General features: G+C 39.5%; 1 protein-coding gene across 10 annotated transcripts in view; it reads left to right on the top strand.

Moving 5' to 3' along the window:
* ctnnd2b (catenin (cadherin-associated protein), delta 2b) overlaps positions 1–27,791 on the top strand; it is a 273,868-nt gene that overhangs the window by 233,113 nt on the left and 12,964 nt on the right. For 6 of the 10 annotated variants that reach the window (XM_041803815.1, XM_041803814.1, XM_041803816.1 and 3 more), the window contains 8 exons: positions 1,136–1,322; positions 6,224–6,341; positions 8,947–9,129; positions 14,405–14,578; positions 18,149–18,299; positions 20,102–20,351; positions 25,476–25,569; positions 26,570–26,696. In XM_041803815.1, the coding sequence (XP_041659749.1) occupies positions 1,136–1,322; positions 6,224–6,341; positions 8,947–9,129; positions 14,405–14,578; positions 18,149–18,299; positions 20,102–20,351; positions 25,476–25,569; positions 26,570–26,696 (1,284 nt within the window). The remainder of the gene's footprint in view (positions 1–1,135; positions 1,323–6,223; positions 6,342–8,946; positions 9,130–14,404; positions 14,579–18,148; positions 18,300–20,101; positions 20,352–25,475; positions 25,570–26,569; positions 26,697–27,791) is intronic. The other 4 variants (XM_041803823.1, XM_041803822.1, XM_041803820.1 and 1 more) reach the window with 1 other exon arrangement.

Below are 27,791 nucleotides of genomic sequence, written 5' to 3'. Positions count from 1 at the left end.
TCAAACCAGCAAGCTAGCTTATGTAGCTCCATTGGCTAGGTAAGATACCCATAGAGTATACATATATGTAGCTATCATATGCCTTCAAAGCAGCAACGTATCTACATTAACCTATGTTGCTAAGTTAGCTTGAGCTATGTTTGCTAAAGCTCACATTGCTTAGGATAACTTAGCTAAAGCTAACATAGCTGAAGTTGAGCATACAAAGCAGCTACTAAGCTAGGTATCTATGTTATTTACATGTCTACATTAGCATTAGCGATGTGTGCTAAAGCCTACATTGCTACTTAGTTTTAGATAAAGGAGCTACATATCTAATGTAGCTAATGTATCTTAAGCTAAGCTCACAAAGCAGCTGTGTAGGCTAGATATCTGTGGTGTCTTCGTAGCTACATTAGCTTAAGCTAAGTTTGCCAAAGCTCCCTTTGCTAAAGCTAACTTAGCAACATTGGCTTATGTTGTAACATTAATCATGTTGCTAGTCCAGCTATGTTAGCGTAACAAAGCTAAAGCAAGCTTCTGTTTAACTTCTAAAACAGATCTATACATAATTTAATCCCAGATTGGACTGCTGACCTTTTTCTGTTTTATTTATGAAATGCTTCTTAGTCAGTAATGTTTGCAGGGTGGTTATTTCATGAATGGACCTGCCAGACTTTGTTTGTGAATAAAGTTGAATTTTTTTGTTTGTTTGTTTTTTTAATCTCAAAGTGAAAATATGTCATACTGGTAAATTATGGTGCATCCTCTCTGAGATGTACGTGTCTCAAATGAACGGTCTGAGTGTCCATCAGAGATGAATCAATGAAAAATTGCCATGAAATGTCAAAATACATCCAAACAAATTTTCCCAAATCCCTTGAAAATACTACTACTGCTACTTCTACTACTACTACTACTGATAATAATAATAATAATAATAATAATAAATTTGAATCATTAAAGTGAAACCAGGGAAAGTTTACTCTCTTTAAGTCATTTAGGGTGGGCCGGTGGGACCCACTGGCGGGCCCAGGCCCATGTCTGGGTTGAATATGTGACTTCAGGTGCTTCTGAACTCAAATGTCGACTCAAAGAACTACAGTTTTTCTGCACTCTCACCATCTAGTTCTCACTCATTCTCTCTGTTCTTCAGGTGTACTGTGGAACCTGTCATCATGTGACGCCCTGAAGATGCCCATCATCCAGGATGCTTTGGCTGTGCTGACAAACGCTGTGATCATCCCCCACTCGGGCTGGGACACCTCCCCTCATACACAGGAGGACCGCAAGCTCCACCTTCACTCCTCACAAGTTTTACGCAATGCCACAGGCTGCCTGCGGTCAGTGTCACTCTCTAGTCCTCCAGTGTTTTCAGTAACATTAGTCTGATGTTCACAATATTCACACCTTATTCCCAGCCTCTAGGATATCTTGTGTGAATTCTGGGTGTGACTTCCAGTGCTGGCTCTCTCTGAATGAGGGGCTGGGGTTTCCATTGTACGGAGCTGCTATAGTCCTGTTTATTAGAGCGATTCAGAGATTAAAGTGTGTGAGGACCGTCTGTTGCGCCTCAGAGGGATAATGTGATTATTCCTCTGCCTTCTATGGAGGGATGGGAGGACAGTGTGAAGAAATGGCCTCAGAGAGCATACTCGAGTATATTTAACTTTATTAGCTTTATGTCAGTACTGGCATCAAAATAAGGTCAGCTGTATTACCTTATTTACTTTAAAAAAACTGACATAGAGGACAAAAACCCTGCTTAAAAAGACCATCCATGATTATTACACATTCTCTCTCTTTTCTGATCTTTGTCAGTCCATGGTTTTCTATTCTCAGCCGCTTCAGTCTGATTAAAATAGTCCCTCTAGTTTAAAGTGTTATTTTTAGATGATAATCTGTTATTTTTGTCCCTGTACAAACAAAGAAGTGACAGACTAAGCATCATTTAAGATGACTCACTACTCAGCTTCAGAAGTGCTGTGGCGTCAATGGAGATGTGATGCTTTCACACGGTGCAGTCTGGAAGGACGCTGACATGTACTTAGTCGTGTTTTGGTGCCGTGCTCCAGCATGTTTGATATATTAAAGTATGAACAGAGGATGCTGGTTGAGCTCAATGTCAACAAGAAGACTGATGCACAGAGGCGGCAGTCCTTGTAGCACCAGATGCGGGGCCGTGTGCTCCTTTCAACACTGTGCACAAGCTTCACATTGCAGTTTTTACTTAAATTTGGGGACCCACACTGATTTATTCATGTAATTTCAGATCTCTCCGCCACTATAGGAGATAAGTAAAGAGAGTTTTGATTGATCGATAAGGGATGTAAATCAGTAAAAATTTCATCCACGTACAAAGGTGATCAGCATGTCAGATTATGAGACGATGTGCCATTATGTGACAGCATTCAAACTTAAAATCATTCACAGATAACAAGGACAATATTCTATATTAATATAAGTACTGGCGCTATAGTCTGCAGTTTTTCTTACTTCTTGGTGTTTGGATTTCTACATTGAATGAAGAGGTAAAGGTTTGACCACCTCTGGTCAGAGGGAAAAAAGGTGACTTTGATAATAAAATGTCTGGCAGGTTTTTAGAGGTAAATATGAACACGTTTATATATTAGGAAGCAAAATATGGCCCATAAGGCATGCAGAAAAATGCACAGGTCAGACTTTGCTTACACGTGCGCAAGTTTTACCGTCACGTCTTTTTTTGTATAGATTACGTACTTTTCAAGGGAAGTGGCGAACTCCAACTTCAGGCCTTGCTCTGTTCATACGCATCATTTATAAATAAGAGCCATCTTCTTTAATCAGAAGTGAAAAAGACATCTCGGATCTGTTAGTTGGTGATTTTGTCTTCGTAAACTTTGCATCCAAGCAAAGAAATTTCAATTGGGGTTAGTTTAAGACTGTAGAAAAAATCTGAAATAACACAATGCAATTGTTCACAATGCAAAATAATGGAATTTTAATCACGATGAAAAGGGTGTGATTAATCGCGATTAAGCACAGCAATTCTGCGATAAATTACAATTTTAATGTTTTCTTTTGACAGCCTTGATAAAAGCTGATAAACCACCTGTAGCCACTGAGGAGAGGAAAATATCCTCAGTGTTTTTGCCATCAAGCAGCTTGGATTATGTGTTTACTGGCAGTATGTATTTCATAGACATATGAGCAGCTGAATAAGCCAAGCTTACTGCTTTAGCCGTTCAGATGTTCATTTTTGTGTTAAAAAAAAAAAAAAAACATTTTTATCTAATCATCTCTTCCTTACTTTTTACAATCTAGCACTACCAAAACAATCTTACAGCACTACTTATCAGCAGATAAATCCTGATAAATTTCATATCAAAGAGGTTAATATTACATTTCATGTCAAGCTGATAAATGTGAGTTGTTGTAGCCTGCTGTCCAGTTAGCTGCTTGGTCAGTTTTATCAAGGTCATACGGTCTCTCTAAAATCTACTGCAAAAGCATAACTTTGACAACGTACTCACAGGACATTCTGAACAAAAATATTATGGAGGGAAGGAGTTCTGCAGGCACATCGGGCACCATGGAGATTCCCATGGGAATGTTGACTACCCTCCATAACCTTATATATGTGGAAATGAAGTGTTAACCCTTACCTGGGGCAAGTTGAGCCACAGCTTTGTTGGTAACCGTTACACCATAAAATCACCTTATCCCTATTCTCATCACAGGTCCTGAAAAACTTGCTTTTTTTATACGTCCACATAGGGGGAATTTATTTTAACACGTTTGTTTTGATTTAAGAAGTCTAGACTTATTCTTTATGATGCACATGGCTGACCAGTTGTTTTCCTAGTGTGGCGTTGACTGAATATCAAGTTAGGATTTCCAATATGGTGGCTTCAAAAGTCCCCAAATGCTCGACCTCACGGAGTCTGCCTTCATTTGCAATAGTTTGAATTTTCTGAGAAGAAACTGATGAATGGAGGGGAAAAATACAATCTGTCTGCAAATTAATCTAGCTTTTTCCTTGTGTATTTCTGTGTTCCTCCTTTCATGCTGCTGTTTGTCTTTCTATCTAACTAAATATGTGAGCCATTAATCTCAGTTGCAGCGGGCCTTCTCACCTGTCCTCTGTGAAAATAAGCTTCACATATCGGTGCTAACAAAGGCTTCAGCTGCTTCTCATACTGTCAGTGGGGCTCATGGTGTGTGTATGTGTGAGTAAGAGATAGCTTTTTGTGGATCAGCTCTCTAAACTCGAAGGGCTAATTCATCTTTCTCATGCCTCGTTAGGGAATGCTGAGAGTCTGATTAAAGATTGAATATTTTGTGGCTGGTCTGGTATATCGCTGGCCACCTGCTCTCTCGCTCTCTCACATTCTCCTTCTCCTTTTATCCCTCGCTTTCTCGTGCTCTCTCGTTTTTCCCTCTCCATCTCAGTTTTATTCCTCCTCTCCCTCTCTCTCCAGTGTTTTATCTCCTCGCTATCACTGTCTTGTCTCTTCTTCTCTGCCTCACTGTCCCTCTCTTGCATACATAAAAACGTACATTTTCGGACTCTTCCTGCTCATTTACTGCTTATTTCACCCCTCATGTTTACATCTGCTCTCATTCTAGAGACGTGAATCTTTCAGTATGTCACAATTTCATTCAGAGTCGATCTTTGATTTAAACCAATTTCTGAATCACAGCACATATGTTACATATAAAGCCTATGTTAGTTCAATGCAGGCCACAGTAGTCAGCTGATGGCCAGCTGATCCCAATTATTGCCACAGCCAATCACATCTCTTTCTCTCAACACAGTGGCATGTTTAAATATTATATACGTCTTACTAATCCTTGCTTGCATTAATGCTGCTGCACCACCCTGCTGCTGCTAGCAAAGCTTAACCTCCTCCACCCCTGCCTCTTCCTTTATAGCATGAAGCATGTTGCACCCTCATATTCAGATTCACACTACTTTGGGTTAATTTCTTTTTTTATTGTGTTCAGTTTGTATTGTCATAAATGTATCTATCTATATGTGGATTTTTAGCTATGCGCACCCTGGAAACAATCCTGCTTGCCTGACTGCATTGTCCCAACTGCAAAGTTCGGTGGAGGAGGAATAATGGTATGGGGCTGTTTTTTATGGTTTGGACTGGGCCCCTTATCATCGCATTTTGGACAATGCTTTGCTTTTTCATTCCACTGAAAACTGAGTATGTCATTATTCTGAAAAAAAAAATGCACATATACAGTCATGCACATCACACTATAACTTGAATCTGTAACACAGATTTGAGACTTACATAAGGCTGATGGCTCTAAATTGTGAAGCTAAATGCAACTTCTCCCATTTCTCACTGACACTCAGGGTGAAAGCATGTCCCAGCCGTCTTCAGCAGTCTGACATTTAAAGGGCATTACCATGGACTGTAGAAAATGCTGGACAAAGCCGGAATGATGTCAGCCATTTAGTTACTGAGGGGGGCTTTCAAGTCGAATTTACCACAACAACCATGTTAAAATTGTTGTATTATACCAACCCTAAGTCAACCTAGAACCAGACAAAAGTGGAGCTGAGGTAGGTTGGCTCTGAAGCCTCTTGACAACAGCTATAATGTGCTGACTTGCAGTAAGCAACTGTAAAACAAAAGCTGATTTTTGAACCAGGTTGTAAGCATGTTTATTTCTGCTGTTAAAATGAGTGTTTTAGTATGGAATTAGAATTAGCAAACATCAAGCAGAAATGTGAGGAATCAATTAAAATGACCAAAGTACCAAGTTCTGGGTCACTCACAAAGAGATGAACATGAAAATCCTAGGGGAAGTGCAGGACAGTGAGAGACCAACTGTAATTGGGAGACTCATTTGACCACTGGGGACAACAGGGGAGAGTCTTAGTGCATAGTATTGTCTAAAGAGCTGGGTTTTTAGCGTTCTCTTGAAAGTAGAACAGGACTCTGTGGATCAAATGGAGGTGTTACACTCCATTGTATTATTGCTAGACTCACACAACTTTACATGACATAAAACAATACTTTTCAAACCATCAAACACCAGTCCTCATATGTATTTTGAATATGTTGAATGCAGTGCAGCTAGTCTTCTGTGATAATTATATGAAAGTAATAGAAAAAATAAAACAATAAGCTTTGTAAACTCTTGCACCTGTCTCTGGTATAACTCATTGGGCTGTTCAGAGCTATATTTTCAGTTCTCCTGTGCTTTTATTGATGAGGCATGTGTCTGTCTGTTTGTGAAACAGGAATGTGAGTTCTGCAGGCGAGGAGGCTCGTAGGAGGATGAGGGAGTGCGAGGGTCTGACAGACGCTCTGCTCTACGTCATCCAGACCGCTCTGGGGAGCAGTGAGATCGACAGCAAGGTAACTAACCAACACAGACACACATATGTTGACAAACTGACACAGGCCGTATCTCACAGACACACAAAAATCGCCTGAATAGAAACTTACAAATACACAGAGATTGAAAATGATGTAAAGTACCTGTGAGTGTGTGGGTCTGCATGTTTGAGTCCAGCTAATCAAACATTAGTGGTTCTTTCTGTGGTGTCAACATGTGTATCATCATGATTACTTACTTTAATTTACATACATTTACATAACTTACATGCAAATGTGTTTTATCTGTGTCTTTGCAGAGCATATGTTTGCACAGTATGTGCATATTAATTTGTATAAGTGGTTTTCTGGTGGTTCATATGGTAATGATCAAAGCTGGCCAACAACAAACTGCACACTGGAAAATCAGAAAGATTCACTTGTTTGTTTTAATAGTTTTTCCCATGAGCACTCCCAGGAAAGCACATCATTTACCAACATATTCCTATCACTATGGCAGCTGTAGAGTTAAGGACAAAATAACTTACATGTGAAAAGAAATTCAAGAAAAGTATTTCAAACACATTTTTATTATGCAGCACATACAAGTAAATCCAAATGGTTCAGGTACACAAATATTTGTAACAGTGTTAATTTTAACAGCCATTTCAAATTTAGTCTTAGTCAAGGCCGCAAACAAAGAGAAGAGCTTTCTGGGGCTCAGCCAAACTGGGGGCCCATGGAGGTCAGCAAAATCAAGGTCCAGTGTAAAGTTAGGCTGTGATAACCAGATTTTATTTTTAATCAAAGTAATACTCACTCTTATCAAAGCAACAAAATGCATACTATTGTACAATGTAACCTTTTTTTCAGAATGTAAACCACTTTTCTAAATAGCAGAATTACCTTCTTTGATTGTTGAAAACGTGGATGGGTTTACAGAAGTAAATCATGAGGGAAGCCAGAAAATAAAGTAGAGCAAACTTTGACAATTTAATAGAAAAATAGTAAAGTGATTCTGAAAAGAGGCCAGAAAGGTCAAAAAGTGGCACAAATTGTTAAAAGCAGACAAAAAAGTGGCAGAAATGGGCAAGAAGGAGCAATAAATGGGTTGAAAGTGGCAAAAAGTGGGAAACATGGGTGAAAAGCAGCAGAAATAGTTAAAAGTGGCAAAAAAATAGGTAAATATTGGTGGCAACCAGCAAAAAATTGGTTAAAAGTGGAAGAAAGTGGAAAATAATTTGTTGGAAAGCAGCAAAACCAGGTCAAAAGTTGCAAAAAAAGTGAGAGTGAAATGAGCAGAGTGGGTTAAAATAGGCAAAAAAAAAAAAAATGGAAACATTGTTGGCAGCCTGCAAAAATGGGATAAAAGTGGTGAAAACATGGGAAACATCGGTGGAAAGCAGCAAAAATGAGCTGTAAGTAGCGAAAAATGGGGAATGATTGGTGGAAAGCTGCAAAATTGCTTTAAGAGTGGCAAAATGGTAGGAAACATAGGGGGGAAGCAGATAAAAATGGGTAAAAAGTTACAAAACATTGGGAGGCATTGGTGGAAAAAGAGCAAAAAAGTGGTTAAAAGGGGCAAAAAAGATTTTTAAAAAGATATGTGGAATGCTGCAAAAATGGGTTAAAAGAGGCAAACTTTAAATCCCCTTTGATTTGACCAGGACTGTCCTGTTATGAGCTGTTTTAAGGTGTAAAAGTGCCGAAAATGAGCAAGAAGTAGCAGAAATGGGTGAAAAGTAGTATTAAAGTAGGAAACATTGGTGGAACACAGCAAAATTGGTTAAAATCTACAAAAAGTGGGAAGCGTTGATGAAACACGGCAAATCATGTGAAAAGCAGCAAAAAGTAAGAAAAATGGTAGAAAGCAGCAAAAAAGGGTTTAAAGTGGTAAAAACATGCCCAAACAAACACATGATTGCTCACAGACAGAAAGCATAGATTCTCGTGTTGTCCAGCCCCATCATCAGTGGGTTTGAGTGTTGGATGTGTATGGAGTGGAGATGTTTTTAATCCTGAGAAATCCTTCAAGATCAAAGTCTGAGATTGTTGCCTGAACAGCCACTCACAACAACAGGATTAGAGGGTGTCTGTCTGTCTGTCTGCATTATGCACATGTGTCTGTGAGTCCATGTTTGCTGTGATTGTGGAGAAAAGCTGAATGATACAGGGAAAAAATAACATTGCCATACTTCCTTTCTACAATATGAAAAACCACCAGAGGGTAGATTATATTAATCCACTGAGTCTCTATGGGCAAAAAACAAAAATTATACATCTGAATGTAGTCATCATTTCACATATTCTGGAGTTTAAGCCTGTCAAGTCAAACTAGAGATTTGTTGTCTGGTATATGAATGAATATAGACAATAAATAAGCCTAGATCAATTATAAACATTTGAATTAAATCAGATGAAAATTTGCACAAATATTAGAGAACTGGCAACATCTATTTTTATGTTAGGCCTAGACTGTATTAGGGGAAAAATGATACACTTTCTGTGATATCATAAATGTGGTAATTATCATAATATTCAACAACCAGTTTAAATGATGCTATATGATGCTATGGCTATTTGCAACAGAGAGTGTAAAATGTGGAGGAATATCACATGTTCTTTCTGTCTTTCTTTCTGTCATTAGACTGTGGAGAACTGCGTGTGCATCTTGAGGAACTTGTCGTACCGTCTGGCTGCAGAGACATCTCACAGCCAGCAGGGGGGGTCAGAAGAGCTGGACGGTCTATTATGTGACACCGGCGGAAAGGACGCAGAGAGTTCTGGATGCTGGGGCAAGAAGAAGAAGAAAAAGAAGGGACATGATCAGGTGTGTGTCATATTTATTCTTTTCTCTTTTGTCTGATTTCCTTTACCTCTCTTCCTTCGCTTACCTTCTCCACCAGGGAACAGATTGGCTCAGCTGTTTGTGAGACATTTTGTCTTGTTGCTCTGATTGGCCTGTAATGAATGTGAAAGACAGAATATTCGTCTAGTCATCCTCTAGACTGTTTTTTGAAAAAACCTGCCCTTCCCAAGTGCTTTGCATTGGAGGTTTCCCAGATATGTAATATATCCATGCAGTGGATCTATGACAGTTCATCTGGGGTATAGCATTTTTCAAGATGTTAACCCCTTTTCTTAAAACATAATTACCTCTCTATTGGTACGGATGACAGTCTGGATGGGCACACTGACTACACCACTTGAAAAGTGAAGTCAGTCTTCCTAGCTAGGCCATGATGTGCACAAACCTAAGGATGCCAGAAAGTGCAGTATGAACTGTGACAACTTTAATGGGAATATAATTAAATAACTGCTAAAATTGGTCAAAAGTCGCCAAAAATTGGTGAAAACAGGTTAAAAGAGACAAAAATGGGCAAAGTGGCAAAATCGGTTGCAGAAATGGCCAGATAAAGTTGTATAAATGGGGGTACAAAGTGGCAAGAGTGATGAAGAATGTGGTGAAAAGCGGTTAAAAAGTAGCAAAGTGGGTCAAAAAGACAAAAAGTGGGAAAAAATGATTAAATAAGGCAAAAAGTTACAAAAATAAGAACGAAAGAACAAGTATTAAAACATGTTAAAAGGTGGCAAAATGAGTTAAAAGTGGAATTAAATGGGCTTCAAGTGGAAAGAATTGGCAACAAAAATGGTGAGAAGGAGTTAAAAGAGGCAAAATGGGTAAAAATTGGCATTAATAGGTTCAAAGTGGCCAAACAATTGTGAAAAAAAGTGTTGAAAGGAGGCTTAAAGTGGACAAAAATTTGGTAAAAGTGACAAAGCAGGTTACAAAATACAAAAATGGGCAAAAGTTGCAAAATAGGTTGTGGAAATGGGCAGATGAAGTTGTATAAAGTGGTTTAAAAAGTGGCGAGAGTAGTGAAGAACAGAGTGAAAAGAGGTTAAACAAGACAAAAATACATTAGAGTGGCAGAAATTCACAAATGTGTGTTATGGGAAAAGTGGTTAAAAAGTGGCAAAATGGTTCAATGAAAAAAAATGGTCAAAAAAGTGGGAAAAATGATTAAATGTGACAAGAACTTACAAAAATGGACAGTAAAAGTATTAAAAATGTGTGGAACCTAATGGGCTTCAAGTTGCAACAGTTGGCAACAAAAATGGAGAAAAGGGTTTAAAAGATGCAGAAATGGTTTACAGAAATGGGGGACCCCCTTGAAAACGAGATGCTGCATCTTAAGGGGCTATCCTTCAATAAATTAAAATTAGAAATGATAAAAAGGGATATGGAAAACTATGAAAAATGGTTACAAAGTAGCACAAATAAATAAGGTAGACATGCCCATAACCCATGTAGTGTGACTTAGACCAAGCCAACGCTCATGCCGGTGCTGCATAAACAGGGATTAAGGGTTTTCAGACCAAAGAATGACAGCACCTGTATCAGATTTTTCCACCGTCTTGTACCGGAGCATGTGTTTCTCTAAATGAAGAATCATCATGTTGTGATGCAGTGCTGTGCTGCTGTTAGTTCAGGAATATTTGCTCAGTTCCACCTCCTTCTCACTATCTCTCAAATGAATATTTATGAATGCACCAGCGCTTTCTTTGATATTCATGATGTTTGAGTCAGAGTCAACCGCAGAAATTCACCTACCACCTGGATTATTAGATTCTCCTCAATAAGATGAGTCATAGCTACATGCATCGAGAAATGCTTAATGATGTGGTGGAAATATGTGTCATCTGGATTCCCTTTTTTGTGATCTCATCCTCACACGATATGAGGTTTTCACACAGTAAGATAAGGAGATCAAAGCTTCGCATCAAGCTGTGTTTCACTGAGTTAGTATTTCTCTCTGGATTTTCAGGGTTTGTCCATCTGTGGCATGAGGGGAAGAGTTTTATCCTCTGTTAAAAAATTAGCGCCCTCGAACTGTGGAGTTGGCAGAAACTACACGACTGCCTTTGAGTAGGCTGTAACCTCTTGTCATGCTAATAAGCAATCAGCAGCACATTCTTGTTGAGTGGAAGACGTCTCTTACAACTTCTAGTGAGGCTGCGGGGTTTGAAAAACCCAACACTTCCGGTGGATCACAGTCGGTGAATTGCTCATTAGCCCTGCTTGCTATTTTTCTCTTTCATTTCTGGAAAAGACAGAGAGAAAAAAAAACATTTAAAATGTTAGTAATGAGCCAGGCCTTTGACTTGCATTCGTCAAAGTAACTTTTGGTGTATCCTGGTGGAACCAAGGAGATCTTAAATCTTACTCAGAGATCAGATTGTAAAGGGACAAATCATAACCTCTCCGTCATAATAAGAAGTAACCCCTCCCCCTCTCCTTTATCTGTCTGTCTCCACTCCAGTGCAGCTGTGGGTGATTACCATGAAGTAGCGATTTGGGAGCTTGTTGAAGAGGGTAAAACTCTATCAACTGCAGGGTAATTAGAGCAGAGAGGAGGAGAGGAAAGGGGGAAAGGAAATAAAGGGGTAGAGCAGATATTAAGATAGAGTGAGGGAAGCTGGAGTAAAGGGAGGAGGTTGGAAAATACAAAAATGGGAGTGAGGAAGTTGTATGTTGATGTCAAAAGACAAACAAAGGAAAGACAATGAGGGCGAGCAATATTACAGATCATTAAGACATCATATTAGAAGATGTCACAGAAGGAGATTCTTTTTAATGATACAAGCACTCATGATAATAAATGTTCTAGACATGCAGGTGGCTGAGAAAACCGAGATTTTTATGTGCTTTCGAACCTTCTGTACACACACAAACAGCGTTTTAGGTCACTGAAAATGCACCTTTTTAAAGATTCCTTCCAGGGTGATGATTTTTAGAAACTGAAGTTATAGCATTTAAGGGAAAAACAAAGATTTCAGCTCACAACGTCACGCTGTCAGGACAGGTATGAAGCCAGTACTCGCTTTGCGCTCCATGGTGTTTTACGCCCTGAACTTCGCCTGGAAGGCAGCAGCTGCCTGGGTAGCATGTCCCGCCCTTCAACCGCCTTCCAATGAGGTGTCTTCTAGCTTGCTTGCCAGTTTCTATATTAGTCATACGTTTAATATTAGCAACCTTTAGTCAAGTCTGGTTATGTAAAACATTAAAACAGAGCAAGCAAAAGAAAATCAACCCATTTGAATCTCCAGATTATGAGAAGCTTATTTATTTGGTAGGAATCTAGACTCCTTCTAGGATGCTTAGGACCATTATATAGGGCCTAGCTGACTTTAAGTTGGCTAAAGACATGCTCGGGACATGTTAATGTCTCCCAGGCTACTTATAGTGGCTACCTGCCAGGCAGCCCTCTGATCATAGATAACTGTACATCTAGGCATAGTGTTTGCCCTCCGAGCTGCTTATATGTACTAGCTACCTGCCAGGTGGCCCTGTGGTCGTGGATAACTCTAAGGCAGTATGGCATAGTTGGCACTTGCCCTTCAGGCTATCTATATGTACTGGATCCCTGCCAGGTTGGTTGTGGATAACTGAAAGGGCCCAGAGGGATGCTTGGCAGGTAGCTAACACAGATGTGTTGCCTGGAAGGTAAGCGCTAACTATGCCTAGCTACCTTACAGTTATCTACAGCCAACAATCTGCCTGGCAGGTGGCCAGTATACTAAGGCAGCCAGGAAGGCAAAAACTATGCCTAGCTGCCTTACAGTTATCCACGACCAATGACCAGTTAGTTGTCTTTCTTTCTTAAAACCTTTTATCCAATCACCAGGCTTGTTTTATTTACATATTCCTGAATCATTTTGGGATTTTGGTGCTTCCCAGACCAAGCATGCAGGTGTGACTAACATGGTAGATGCATGAAGAGAGATAGAGAGAAAGAGTGAGTGAGAGGGATGCAGAAGAGTGACAGGAGTTATGAGGGGAAATGCAACCCCAACAATGAGTGCTCTTGCTTGTTTCTATCCTTGGCTAGTGCAGCCTATATTATCTATTCGCTGTTGGTGTATGCACCAGATGTGTCTGGGCTTACAGATCTGTTAGGGGACCTGCGCCTGCTGATGACGTGACACATTGTGATTGGCTTGGATGACATATCGTGTTTTGATTGGCTGAAAGCTCACACCATTAGGCAGCGAACCCGTTAGCTTTTTACAGAGTCAACAGTGTTTGTGACATCATCGCGAGGTGCAGGATGAAGGCGCAGGCCCCAGACACAACTGGTACCTGCACCGGCCCCTACCTGCCCAAGACCCAGTCCAGCCCACCGTAAACTCTCCCGGTTCTTCGGATCAGCCACTCCAGGCCTGAAAAGGTGTATAGAAGACCAACATCACTGGAGTTTTTTTAAAAAACACACTGCTTCAAATTTCTTCTGTGTGGCGTACATGAAACTAGCTTAGATTTTTACCTATTTTGCCCTAAAATTCACCGAATTATCCAGAGCAGCTGTACCCATCTGTCATGTTGTATAGCCTTGCTTTCTTGCTGGTAGCTACCACTTGCATGCTCTCCTTCAGGGGACAACACAGACTGAAATCTCTTGTGGCTAATGCAGTTACTATTGCCAAGTACCTCCTAAAACCCAACTAAAAAAATAGCAACATATTCCTTTAATTTAGTTTGTAAAAAGAAAAAAAAAAAAAAAACCTCCTGGCACATTGTTTTAATATGTCAGTATGACCTCAGTGTCATTATTTGAACACTTTAGACCTGTAAAAGAAATATGTTATGTGATCCAACATGTCTTGTTTATTACAAATGAAAAAAAAATGTTTGCAAACTGCTGTGAATTTTTTCCACAATCCACCTACTGTTCCAGAGTCAAATGTCAGTACTACATCTGTGTGGGTATTAATGTGTCACAGAGATGGCTTATATTTAAGATTCAGTGCTTGCACAGTAATTGCTCATGCGCAGTTTGTGTGCATGTGATAATTTTTTTTCAAATGCATCCCCACTGCAGGAGGAAATGTCAGATTTCAATTACAGAGGAGACAGAAAAACAGAATGCACAAACAGATGAATGCCACCTTATTTATACACTCTTTATGAATAGTAAATCTCTCTCCCTCCTTTCCTGCTGTTGCCTGAGGGGACCGCGCTGGCACCCCACCGCTGTCAAGCCTCTCCTCACACGGAATTCAAAAATGCTTTTCTATTCTAAATCGTGTCTCATCTTCCGCAGTGGGATGGCGTCGGCCCATTTCCAGACTTGGCGGAGCCCCCGAAAGGCATCCAGATGTTGTGGCACCCCACCATCGTCAAGCCTTACCTCACTCTGCTGTCTGAGTGCTCCAACCCAGACACCCTGGAGGGAGCAGCTGGGGCTCTGCAGAACCTGGCTGCTGGCAGCTGGAAGGTAAGGACTGTGCTGATATCCCTGAGACACTAACAGGCATCTGCAGAAGTGCATTAAAATTCCAGTGGGTGCCAAACAGTGGCCGGGAAAGAAAGAAATATTGGCTGAACAACTGCAGAAATACCTAACTGCCTATCGTTTCCCTCAGTTTTTGGGCTGTGACAGCAAACTTTCCAACACTTGCTGCATGTGTTAAAGTTTGGTACACAACTCTGTTGTGAAAAAAACTGTTTTTTGTAATGCATATTAAAAGACTAGATTAAGGTTGCTGTAATCTAGTGCTTTGATATAAATACCATCTATATCAGTGATACTCAACCCACGGCTCTTTAATGACCAGTAGCAGCTCTTTGGCTTACTTGGAAAAAAAAACTCCTAAAAGCCAAATACACACAGATCATTTGTTGAGATAACGCAAAATCTAGTGAAACTTGTCCAATCATGGGTGTTTTATTTGACCTTTAATGTACTACTGACAACAAACACTGTCAAAAGAGCAGAAATATAAAACCAAAGCTAGGTGGCAGGGTGGAACCATGTGTCTGGGAGAGCTGCAGGTGTGAGGCAGGGCTGGTTTAATTCATTTGGAGGCCCAGGGCAAAGACAAACATGAGGCCCCTCCCCCTTTAGCGAAAGAATTAATAATGAGTGGGAAAAAAATGAGAAAGCATCTTTTTTATGTTAATAAAGCCACAGAACTACAGTAAATGGCCCAATGTGAGATATAAATATCCAAATAGCCAACCACAATTCATCAGCTCTTTGAAAAGCATCTCATAGCTCAAACTCGGCACATTCTAATTAAAAAAAAAAAAAAACACTGACCAATCACACTGATTTATAAAAACAAATTAAAACCATGAAAAATGAAGATACAAGGTTTTGGCTGGATGTCAGCGATGAATGAAATAAATATATGCTCATTATCTGTGACATATTTTTTCTTCTGACACTATACAGACATTTTTCAGCCCAGAGCATCCCATTTAACCCACCAATTATCCAACAATTCATTGTTTCATTTAATTTCAACTAGGATTAACTGTTCTATGATCTACCTTTCATCCTGGATTTGGATTGTGCCTCTCATTAAAGCAGGGCTATTCAATTAGTCTGGTATGGCGGCCAGTTCCTGAGAAACCATTGGATATGAAGGGAGATATTTCACGACGTACAGTGTGTGTAACCATTTTTATAGCCTCAGTCAATCAAACTGTTTTGGATTTTATCATCTGTAACAACCTTTTTAATAGATGCAAGCACACACTTCTTGACAGTCTTTGCAGGAGTAAAAGGCTTTTATCTTTTTGCCTAAAATTCATGCCACTAGTCCTGATGCTGATTTACCTCTCATTTGTTTTGTGCAAGCCCTGCCATGACTTAGGGTTAGGGTTATGGTTCAGAACATGAGGCCTGCCCAAAATCAGAGCCAATTGGTCTTCTGTGCTCACAAGATCATGACAGCAGGTGCTGACATGTGCATGCTGAGACATCAACGTGGGAAGCAGTGTATGTGTCTGGCAGGAATAAAAGGGTATAAACATGCGTAACTCCAACACTTTGAGGTGGGACAAACAAATAGGGAAAATAAACATCACCAATGGTAATGTAAATACAATAAACGTACATTTTTTTAAATTTGAAAATGGTTTGAATCATCTTCAAACAAAAGTAGTCTACCTAAAGGGCCACTAAAAATGACCTTGGGGGCCTGACCTAGCCCCAGGGCCTCCAATTGAATAGCCAATGTAGCTCTTTGGTAGAATAAGGTTGAGTAGCACTGATCTATGAAGGCTGCAGAAGCAGCTCTGTATTTGGGACCTCAGGGTGCCGACTCAAGACAAGTGTCGACATTGAAATAAGAGGTATTGTGAACTTAAGATCCAATGACAGAAGGAAAGAAGACATTAAGGAAAACTAAGATGATAAAACACTCTCACAAAGAATGAATTGAGCACTAATAGCACCAGGATTTGCATGGATTTAGCATGCATGACATTATGCATTTTTGCACCATATCAACAAATGAACTTGCACTCATCATATTCCTGTTCTAACATGCGTAAAAAGTTCGGCGTCTTAGCACACTTTGAGCCAGTTTTGCCTCTATGCATGCGGCAAATCAATTATAGTGTGTAAAGACTGCACACGGGTGCTACTGCTGTTCTGACCATATTAGAGAAAGCACATTATTATCAGACATGTTAATGTTTGGAAGTCTGTTATTGTCATTCATAGCTGACAAAACCATTCTTTATTTTGCAATATTTTTTATACTGTGTAAATCGATACGTTATTGATTTGCACAGCAGAAAGGGTTTGAACATGTGGGAGTTTTTTTTTTTTTTTACCATGAATTATTTATAAAGTTGTTAAAGGCTGCTACAGGAATAACCAAATAAGAAATATAAATTCCAGAGGAATATCAGCTTATGCTGCTCTGTCTAACAGGGTGATCAGACTGAAAACTACAACAGTTTAGTAAAACAAAACATGTGCAAGAGAGTAGTTTTACTTTGCAGGAATGATTAGCAGACAAATGGACCAAAAATCTGACATCCATGAGCTTTCTCCACATTGTGTAATGGGTAAGCATTGACTTATTTTATACACTTTTGTAAGGTAATTTAATGGTTTCCAATATTAAGGTGTGCTGCGCTTATGTCTGATCTTATCTGTAACATTTAAAATGACATTTCAAACTCACCTCTGCTCCTCAAATACCGCCGCTCCAGCCAGCCGGAGTGTTGTTTCAGACATCGATTTACTGCTTTGTGACTGGAGGTGGGAGCACACATGGCAGCGGTATATTTAGATGATCATGTCTTCAATATTTCAGGCATGTGTTTCATTTAATAGTGGGTCATGCCCAGGTCCTACTGGCTCTGATGGTTTTAAAAATATAAATGTATATAAAAATGACACACAGTAGCAATTCAGTACGAGATGGAAAGCAATAGTGCTGATTTAAAACAAAGGTCTGTATCTGACATATTTGCCCCACCTAAAGTATGCCCAGCCAGGAAAGAGGTGAAGAACTTTCTAATACTCTATATCCAGAATTCAGTCACATGCAGATCTCAGTGTTTTCAAATGTTTACAGCGACCTTATTCCAACATCTTATCTTATCTTATCTAGAGAATTAAGACATAACTTTTAGATTTCACTTTACAGGGTCTTTAAGATCCCTGTAAGAAATAAGTTCATATAATTGGCTGTAAGTGTTTCCTACAAATTTTCAACAGTATTTACTGAATGCATTTCTGCACAAAAAAAGATATGCAAGTAACACATGCTAAAATAGTCTGAGACTACTGTTTACTCCATTAAAATAGCTTAAATTTGTGTGTTTAACTAAACAAAATAACCATTTCTATTTGCATTTAATACATTATAATGAAAGCTCTATATTCTATTTTTAAATGAATGTTGGTGTGTGTCTTTGTCAGCACAGGTCTGGTTGGCAGTTTCTTATTTCCTGTCTGTGTTTTTTTTTTTTTTTTTTCAATATTAGTGAGATTGATTTTAAGTAACAGATGACAACCCTGTGTTCCCTTCTCTCCCCACAGTGGTCGGTGTATATTCGTGCTGCAGTGCGAAAAGAGAAGGGTCTCCCTATCCTGGTGGAGCTGCTGAGGATAGACAACGACCGGGTGGTTTGTGCCGTGGCCACTGCGCTGAGAAACATGGCTCTGGACATCAGGAACAAGGAGCTTATTGGTGAGTTGTCCCATCATAAGAATAAACGCCACATGTTCACAGCTTTGCAAAGGGTCTTAAGGCACACAGATTAAGCCTGATCGCATTGTTGGAAGTGATGGGTCGTTGGTAAAGAAACTGGTCCAAAGAGTTGACTGTTATGCATGAATGGTAAGATCTGGAGCCATTATAAATCACTGTTATTTTTATTATTAGCAATTTATATATATTGTGTGAGTCTGCTATGTGATTGATTCCATGTTGTTAGTCTGAATGAAGCATAATTAACTCCAAACTCAACCTCTCGAACAATCAGAGCAAATCTATAGGTGGAGTTATACTAGTTGCCACTCTTTAACAACTTTTTACCATTCTTTCCTGCCCATTTCTGCTCCTTTTGACTTGTTTAGCTGATTTTTGTTGCTGTTGTCCTATTTTTGCCACTTTTTGACCCTTTTCGTCACTGATTCCAACAATTTGTGTCCCTTTTGCCCTGCTTAGCTCATTTTTGCTGCTGTAATCACAATTTTGCCACCATAAATTTAATTTTTTGTCCACTTTATTATTTTTGCTACTTTTAGACACCTTTTTGCCACTTTAAAAGCATTTTTCCTATTTTTTCCTGGCCATGTTTGCCCCTTTTGCCTTCCTTTGCTCATTTTTGCTTCTGTTTTACCAGTTTTGTCACTATATAACTGTTTTTGGCTAAGTTTTGCCACTTTAGGAAAACTTTTCATCACTGATTCCACCCGATTTTGGCCCCTTTTGCAGTTATTCCACTTTTGCCATTATTTAACCAAATTTGGCTACATTTTTTGCCCAAAGTTGCCACTTTTAGACAACCTTTTCAACCATTTTAATCTGTAAATACTGTAAAAAATGTAGATATGCCCTTTAAAACAATTTGCCATGTTTATGTTTTTAAGTAAATAGTGTTAAATTATTCTCTCAGGTAAACATTATGAAGCCCAGTATTAAAATCCTGCTCATTGCTACATTAAACTATTGATTAAACTGGATGTTTGCAGGTATTCAGATCTCCTTTAAACAGAATTAAGGATGATTTTCCTGTAGAGACTGGATGATGCAGCAAACTGCTTTTCTGCTCGTCCCCATGGCAACAACCTCATGCCTCCTTCCACTACTCTGTTTGAAGCTGTGAGCTAAGCAGCTTCTCTGTGTGCTGTCATAGTGTGAATGCAGAACTGCTTGTTTTAGTCAGACTTACAAGGCCTCAAAGTGGTAGACCTGGGCACTCAAAGGCAGTTAAAGCTTTCACATGTATTTTAAGGCTAGAAACAGTCTACGATCAGCTAAATGAAGGAAGGGATTAATGGGAGGTCAATAAAGGGCGATGAATCTCAATTATAGTGGGAGCAAGGCCATGTTAATTTCATCAAAAAAAAAAAAAATCTGATAAAAAAAATGTTTGCTAATGACTTTTTTTCCAGTATAAGGGTCTATAATGTTCTTAAAATAGATCTTCAGTAATAAACTCTCTGACAAATGTGTGTTTGTAAACCACTGAACTATCCAGTCATTAACTTCCAGCATGTTGGCATTGCATTAATACGAGCGTTTAACTTTTATATTAATGTCAGAGTTTAGTTAATTGAGTTTAAAGAGAATTAACATTAACATAGATCAGGTTGTTTTAAATCATCTAAATCCAAGCTAGATTTAAAGGCCAGCAAAAGAAAAAAAAATGACCTTTAAAGACTGATTATAAAAGTTAACATCGTCTGCCTCCTCCTGATCATTTTATACCTACATAATTCAAATCAACTCCCACACCTCCTCACTGTTCCTCACTGTGCTCACAGGTAAATACGCAATGAGGGACCTGGTGCACCGTTTGCCCGGAGGCAGCAACAACAACAACACCAGCGGCGGGGGAGGTGGAGGCAGCAACGCCAGCGCCCTGATGGGGAAGACCATGTCGGACGACACCATCACGGCTATCTGCTGCGCCCTGCACGAGGTCATCACCAAGAACATGGAGAACACGAAGGCCCTGAGGGACGCCGGAGGCATTGAGAAGCTCATCGGCATCGCCCGCAGCAAAGGAGACAAGTAAGAAGAATGGAGAGATGATGTCAGGGGGAGGAGTGGGGAGGGAAAGCAGGAGACCAGGATTTCAGTGAAAGAATAATAAAGTTAAAAAAAAAAAAAAAAATTTGAAGAAACATTGTGTCAAATAATGCAAAACCCACAGATGAATCTTGATGTTTTATCTTATTATTAACCTAAAACACAGCTGGATTTCCGTAGAGGCCATCCAGAGTTAGAAGATTTTCACTGGACGTGAAACAGACTGACTCCTAACATATGTGATTTAATGGGTTTCAATGGGGCATTTTTAGTCACATCAAAAGTGTACAGGGCTTATTATTGACCTGTTACAGGTTCTCATATTAAAATTTCAAAATTCTATTGTAAATAAAAACATTCTCCAAAATTCACGTTAGTATTAACATAGTTAAGATAAAAAAAAAAAAAGTCATCCAAAAGGCTGCAAAATGCCCCGCACAACCTTTATGGGTTAAAGGGGCACAACACTGAAATCTCTGTAGGCTAATGCAAATATACCGCCAAGTACCTCAAACAACCCAACTTCACAATACTGAAATATCCCTTATATTTATAGCTGCTCACAGATAATCCAGCAGCACTGCAACAACCTCCTGAGACCTGAGCCTTTAATCGAGAGCATTTTTATTTTCTCCCACTTATTTGGGATAAATATGGTTGAATAAATTAAAACATCAGTCTTGGAGTTTCCCAGGAACTTCCCTTTCCAATACCCAAACAATTCCATAATTAAGAAAAACTAAAATTTCATGGAAAATTCTTAAACATATTTTTAAAGTATCCCATGGAAAGTACCCACATATTTCTTTAGATAACCCTCAGATCTTTCACTGAAACTCCCTTACAAAGCCTGAAAATTCCAATAAAAAGAAATTCCATGCAAATCCCTGGAAATTTTCATGCAAATTCACCCTTAAATTTCTTTGCAAATTCTAGAAATTTTCAACAAAAAAAAAAAAAAATCCCAAATTCCATGAAAATAATGGAAACATCCAACCCCCTTAAAATTTTCTATGAAAAATCTTGAAAATTTAAAAGGATGAACCTGAACCCCAAATTCCCAATCAAGTTCCCCCAAAATTTCTTAATAAATTCCCCATAATCCCATGAAAATGCAAGATAAAAAAAGAAAATGTAAATAAATTCAAAGCAATGAAACTCTCCAAAATATACAAACATATCCTCTAAATTTCCATAAAAATAATTTGGTATTTTCCAAGCAGATTCTCCTTAAACTTGAATGGACGTTTTGGAGAATTATTTTATCAATTCTTATACCAAAAAGGATTACTATAATCTAGGAAAGCCAAAATGTAATGTGCATGAATGGTCTTAGGAGGCTGAAAATACTTTATCTGATTGGTCAGATAAATGAATGTCCTTTCTGCGACAGTCTTTTACTTATTTTGGACATTACACTTCACTAGTCCAGACTTTTACATCTCTGTGGTGCAACCAAACATAATTCCATTTAAGTTATGACTAAACTAGTTTCACAAAGGGTTTAGAGAAGACTTTTCACCATGATTTGGGATGTAGCTTGCATATAGCTGGTGTAGCAGGCACAGGAGTGGGAACGATTTTCTGGCTCACACAGCACAATAATGGCCAAACAATAAACTAGAAGTTTTACCAGATCCACAGGGAGTGCTGAAATTGGCACAAACCTAAAGTTCCTCCTGGGATCTTCAAGTCGTTCCACAGGCAACCAGAAGGAAGCCAATACGGTCACATTTCAGTTTTCAAGAAAAACATCACAGATCTGCAGACGTGATCACACAGAATAGAGACACACACTCCAGTCACCTCGTCTCAGCTGGGCCTGAGATAATCTCTGTTTAATTGTCTCCATATTTCAGAATGTTGATTTTAGGATGAACACACATTAATGCTAATCAAGCCGCCTGCTGTTCTATAGGAAGGATACATTTGATTATGTGCTCATTAGCAGAGCGCATAGTAAGCAGGTGCTGCAGCGTGATGCATGATTTACAGGGTCTGCAGAGAGACATTTAGACATGGAGACAGAGCGACAGGCTGGTCTAAAATAACATGAGGAGGCTTTATTAGGTCAGTAAAAGGTGGATTAAGAAATGGCTCAGATTTGGCTGTGATGGGAGAAAGGTGAGACAGAGTGTAGAGCAGAGACACGGGGGTGACACAGGCAGGGGGTGAGAGTAAAGATTTAGAGACGCTGTGTGCTTGTTTGGAGCGATGAGTCAGCAGTCAAAACAGAAGGAAGAGTCAGAAGAAAGTTTTTCCAGTCTGTCTACCTGCATACCTCAGTTCAGTTTGGCATGATGCTTTTGTTATGACACTGGAGAGACGTGGAGCACAGGGGAGATGAGGAAGGAGGATGATGAGCACAGTCTCATTTCACCTCAACAGAGATTTAAGCTCAGTGAATGTCGTCCCTTAGCTAAATGCTTCCATAGTTTGTGATGTGTAATTAAGGCAGAGAGCACCAACAGGCTGTTAAATACATTTCTTACTACTTCTAGACTTCTAAAACCTTTGGGCAAGGCTTTAAAATGTTGGTTTCTAGCAATCCAATGGGTTCTTTCAGCCCACTTGTATCATTTTCTTTACTTTTTTATGATCTCTGTGGTGCACCCAAAACAATACAACTTTAGTTACAGCTTGACTATCAGAGTTTAGTGTGGACTTCACGCCTTAAGGTAAGACGTATTTTATGTGGATAGCTGGTGCAGCAGGCTGCAGATCTCATTATGTCAGGGATTTACTAAAGGCATGTTTTAAGAGTGCTTATCCTTGATTTCTCATTTATTCATTTATTGGTGAGGTAGGGGACAGTGCACATTAATAGACATGGACATATAATTGGCCAGATTGAACATGAAAGAGGGCAGGTCTAGAATTTACTCTCAAAACACAGTAAAAACTGTTTTGATATCTCAGTGTTAAGTTGATTTGTAACTTTTACTCCATTCTGAGTTAAATGGTCTTCAATGTTGGAGTTATTTCACTGTGTTAACTCTACAGAGAGTCAGATTGTCTGCCCACAGCCATTTAAAAGCGGCATAATCGGCATGACATCCTCAAACAGAGTGTTTAAAAGTGTTTTAGATGTTTTGAAATGTGTTTCGATGTATTTAGAGCAGTGGTACTCAACCTTGCCCTACTCAGGAGCCGAGTTGATGAAAAATCTTTTTGAAGAGCCACAATTATGCCTTTTGTCCCATTTTTGTGTTTCTGCTCTTTTAGAATATAGGTCAGCAGTTTGTAAAACTCAAGATGCAACAGTGGATTTCTCTCTTTCTCTCTTTCTCGCTCCCTCTGGCTCTCTCATATTGCTGGCGTTTGACCAAAACCTCTTATCTCCAAAAATCTAAACTTTTCGGGGAATGGAAAAAAAAATCAACTTATTTACCACTGAATAGACATAGTCAGCATATTTGTGACTCTTTTTTATTGCTTTAAAGTTTGTTAGAAACCCCCCTGACGGATGTAAAGGGTGACCAATTGCACTGATTTATGCAAGAAGATTAAAATCATAAAAAATGGAGATACCAGATTTTTGTCTGATGCCAGGAATATGTAGCTTATATGCCATGGCAGTGTTAATTTGTAGGAGATTGACTGATTGATGTGACTTGCACTTAATCATTTTGCTGACAACACTGCTGTTATCTTTTTGTATATTTTTATTTAAAGCTCTTTTAAACTTAAAGGAGCCACAACTTGTCACAAAGAGCCACGTGTGGCTCTAGAGCCATGGGTTGAGTACCACTGATTTAGAGGATGCCTGTTGTACATTAATCACTGCTACAGATTCCTTTGCTCACATTTCTGCTGGATTTTTATAGTCATTGTCTATACGAGCATGGTGTAATGAAATACTTTACTGTAAGACTCATTCATGCTCAAAACATTATGTAGGTGATGTTTTTAAGCAGAATGCAAACTTTGCAAAAGTGTTAAATTTAATACTATGGGAGTTCAATTAACACTGACATAGAGTTGATTTGTTATAACAGAAGACTGAATTATCAACACAACTGGGCGTAAGTTTTACATTCTTCAGAGGTGATTAACCTGTAGTGTTAAGTTTGGTTAACAATCCACAGTGAAAACAAGTGTTAAAATTAGGGAAAGAGCACCAATCTGAGGTTAGACCATATACACTGGGGTGCAGTGTTAAATCTTACTCTTTAAGTGTTACTTAAACACTGCAAAATTTACTGTGAAGAAATCTACCTACGGTACAAATAACCTGATAGGGCAGGACTGTCGAGCAGACCACACCCTCATGTTGAAAGCCCTCTGCTGAAGCTGTCAAAGTAGGGGTGGGAGAAAGCAAGAAGAGGAGAGGGACAAGAGAAACAACAAGACAACAAATGCATTTATTATATTTGATTTTCAAAATAGTGTAAACGCATCATATACAGGCGTTAGCTGCAGGTCCATATGGAAATTGTAGCCTTAAGAAATGAGAAATGTTTTTCTCCTTTTCCTTGGTTGCTTACAATATAGTTAACTGTAGTCCTACCTCTTCTTGTTCTTGATCTGTCAGTGAGGGTGAAATTACATAGAAGAGTGCAGCAATGTGTCATAAGTGAAAGCCGAAGCCTGTATAGGAAGTCAGCACTGTTAGCACAAAAACAACGTAAGTGCACTCAGACCCTAACTGTGCGGGTAAAGAACAACTGCTTGTTTGTCATAGCACATGTTTAATCTGCTTTGCACTAGTGTTCAGAAAGGAAATGCAGAGGCACAAAACAATATCGTGTAACCAAATGGCTTGAAGAAACAAAGTTTAATTTCCAAGGCACTGATAAGGCCACATGAGCCAGTAACAGCCATTAGTCTGCTGAGTCACACCTGGAAGAAGGGAAATGAAATATTGGCCAATCAATCAAACAACAAAGCAATTATGCAATCAAGTCAATTTAGCTCTATATTTTCAATCATCGTCTTTGGTCTTTTCTTCTCTGGAGACAGCTCTGAGATCATGCTTTACAGGACGGCCGGATGCCTCTGCACATTTCATTTATGAAACTTTATAAGTTTGTTTTAATTGTTTCCCTGAGTGTGAAACAAAGAACAGTCAAGCTTTATTCTGCATGTGTTTTTTCTTCTCTGCTGAATTCCCAGACATAGTCCTAAGGTGGTGAAAGCAGCATCCCAAGTGTTGAACAGCATGTGGCAATACAGAGACCTCCGCAGCCTCTACAAGAAGGTGAGTCTACATGGCTGAATGTGGTCTGACTGTATTAGAACTGAAAATATATGTCATTCCGTCTTTTTTTGTTATACAACCACATATAAAATTGATATACCACCATTAAGGTGCATGCACACAACTATTCCAAAAACATGGGGACACTGTGTAATGCAGTGATTTGCAAATCTCGTATCAGATGTTGAAACTGAGACATTTCACCATTTCTTGAAAAATTTTAGCTTATTTTGAATTTGATGTCACTAAAACATTTTTAAAAATGTAGGAACATGGCAACAAAAGCCTGAGAAAGTAAGTGATTGCATTGCATTAGTGCCTATGGTGTGGGCAGCTTACACATCTGGAAAGGCACTATCCATGCTGGAAAGTAAACAGATGTTTTAGAACAACATATGCTCCCATCCAGACAATGTCTCTTTCAGGGCAGGCCTCATATTTCAGCAAGATGATGCTAAACCACATACCGCATCCATCACAACAGCATGGCTTCACAGTAAGTGGGTCCATGTGCTGAATAGCCCTGCCTGCAGTACAGACCTTTCACCACTTGAAAACATTTGGCACATCATAAAGCAAAAATCTGGCACAGAAGACCTAGGTCCGTTGAGCAACTACAGTCCTACGTCAGACAAAGATGGGACAGCACTCCTCTCCAAAAACTCCAGGAACTGGTCCCCTAACTCCCCAGACATTTAAAGACTGTTTTTAAAAGAAGAGGGGATGCTACACAATGGTAAACATGGCCCTGTCCCTACTTTTTTAAAACCTGTTGCTGCCATCAAATTCAAAATGAGCTAATACTTTTCATCAAATGGTGACATGTCTCGACATCTGATATGTTGGTTATGTTCTGTTGTGAATAAAATATTGGTTTATGAGATTTGACAACCATTGACATGTCATTAACATTCCACACAGTGCCCATGCTTTTTTAGAACTGGGGTTGTCGATTGTATCTGCCTGATTTCTCCTGACCTCTCTTTTCTCTTTACCTCAGGATGGCTACTCCCAGTATCATTTTGTGGGCTCCTCCTCAACAATAGAGAGAGACAGACAGCGACCTTATTCCTCCTCTCGCACGCCGTCCATCTCTCCTGTACGGACCTCACCCAACAATCGATCAGGTGAGTCAGCCCCCCTCCCCTCTCCTGTCTTTTCTTTTGTCCTCTATCGCTCTTTCCATCAGTCCGGTCCAGTCAAACGAGCACACAGCTCTGATACGGCTGCTTTAACCTTGACATGACGGCCGCTGCTCACAAGTGAGTCAGCTTAAGTAAAACTCTCTACATCTTCAAGAGTCTGAAGGTGTCAACAACTTTGTTTAGGTCAGCTGGGATGTCACTCTCAATGGATAGCAGCTCAAGATCAGAGAGGCTGTCTTCTCAGTATCTGTTCCTGAGCCTGTTCTTGATCAGCTTGTTCTTGGGGAATGACTACTCTACTGAAGCTGCTGTCAATCCCGATGTGGCATGTACAGTATTATGAGGAGCTTAAACAGAGTAGAAAAAGGCACTTCACCATTGGAAGAACAATGTGGCCTGGAGGGTACTCAGCCAAGTTTTGTCTACTTAGAGGCTATACTAGACCTTACTCCACTGGAAGGGCACCCTGGAGTTCACTAAACAGTGCGCTGTCTACTGAAAAGGCACCTTACAGGGCACTTTATCACATATTATTCACCGGGATGGCACCCTAGAAGTCACATCAGGGTGCTTATTCCACTAGAAGAGCAACCAAGAGAGCACTCTGATAAGTTTTGGTCAATGCATCCTGGCAAGCACTTTGCTTGTCTACTGGAAGGGAATCCTAGATGGGGCACTTTATCAAATTTTGTCCACTGGAAGGGCACCCTGGAGGGCACTTTATCATGTAGTATCCACTGGGCAGGCACCCTGGAAGTCACTTTACATTGCTTTGTCCATTGGAAGCTCCCCCTAAAGGGCACTTTATTAAGTTTTGCCTACTGGGCACCTAGGCGGTTAATTATAATTTTCTATATACTGTTGGAGGCGTCCTAGAGGGCACTTTATCATGTGTGATCTAACAGAAAGGCACCCTGGAAGGTATTTTACAGTGCTTGTCCTCTAAAGGGCACCCTGGCTGACACTTAACTATTTTCAAATGGTAAGGCATCCTAGAGGGAACTTTATTGAGTAGACTACTGGAATGACACCCTAAAGAGCACTTTATCTTGTATTGTCCATTAGGAATGCACCCTG

The sequence above is a fragment of the Cheilinus undulatus genome, linkage group 13, assembly GCF_018320785.1.
Source record: "Cheilinus undulatus linkage group 13, ASM1832078v1, whole genome shotgun sequence".
Classification (NCBI taxonomy): Eukaryota; Metazoa; Chordata; class Actinopteri; order Labriformes; family Labridae; genus Cheilinus; species Cheilinus undulatus.
This window is presented reverse-complemented; position numbering and strand designations above follow the sequence as displayed.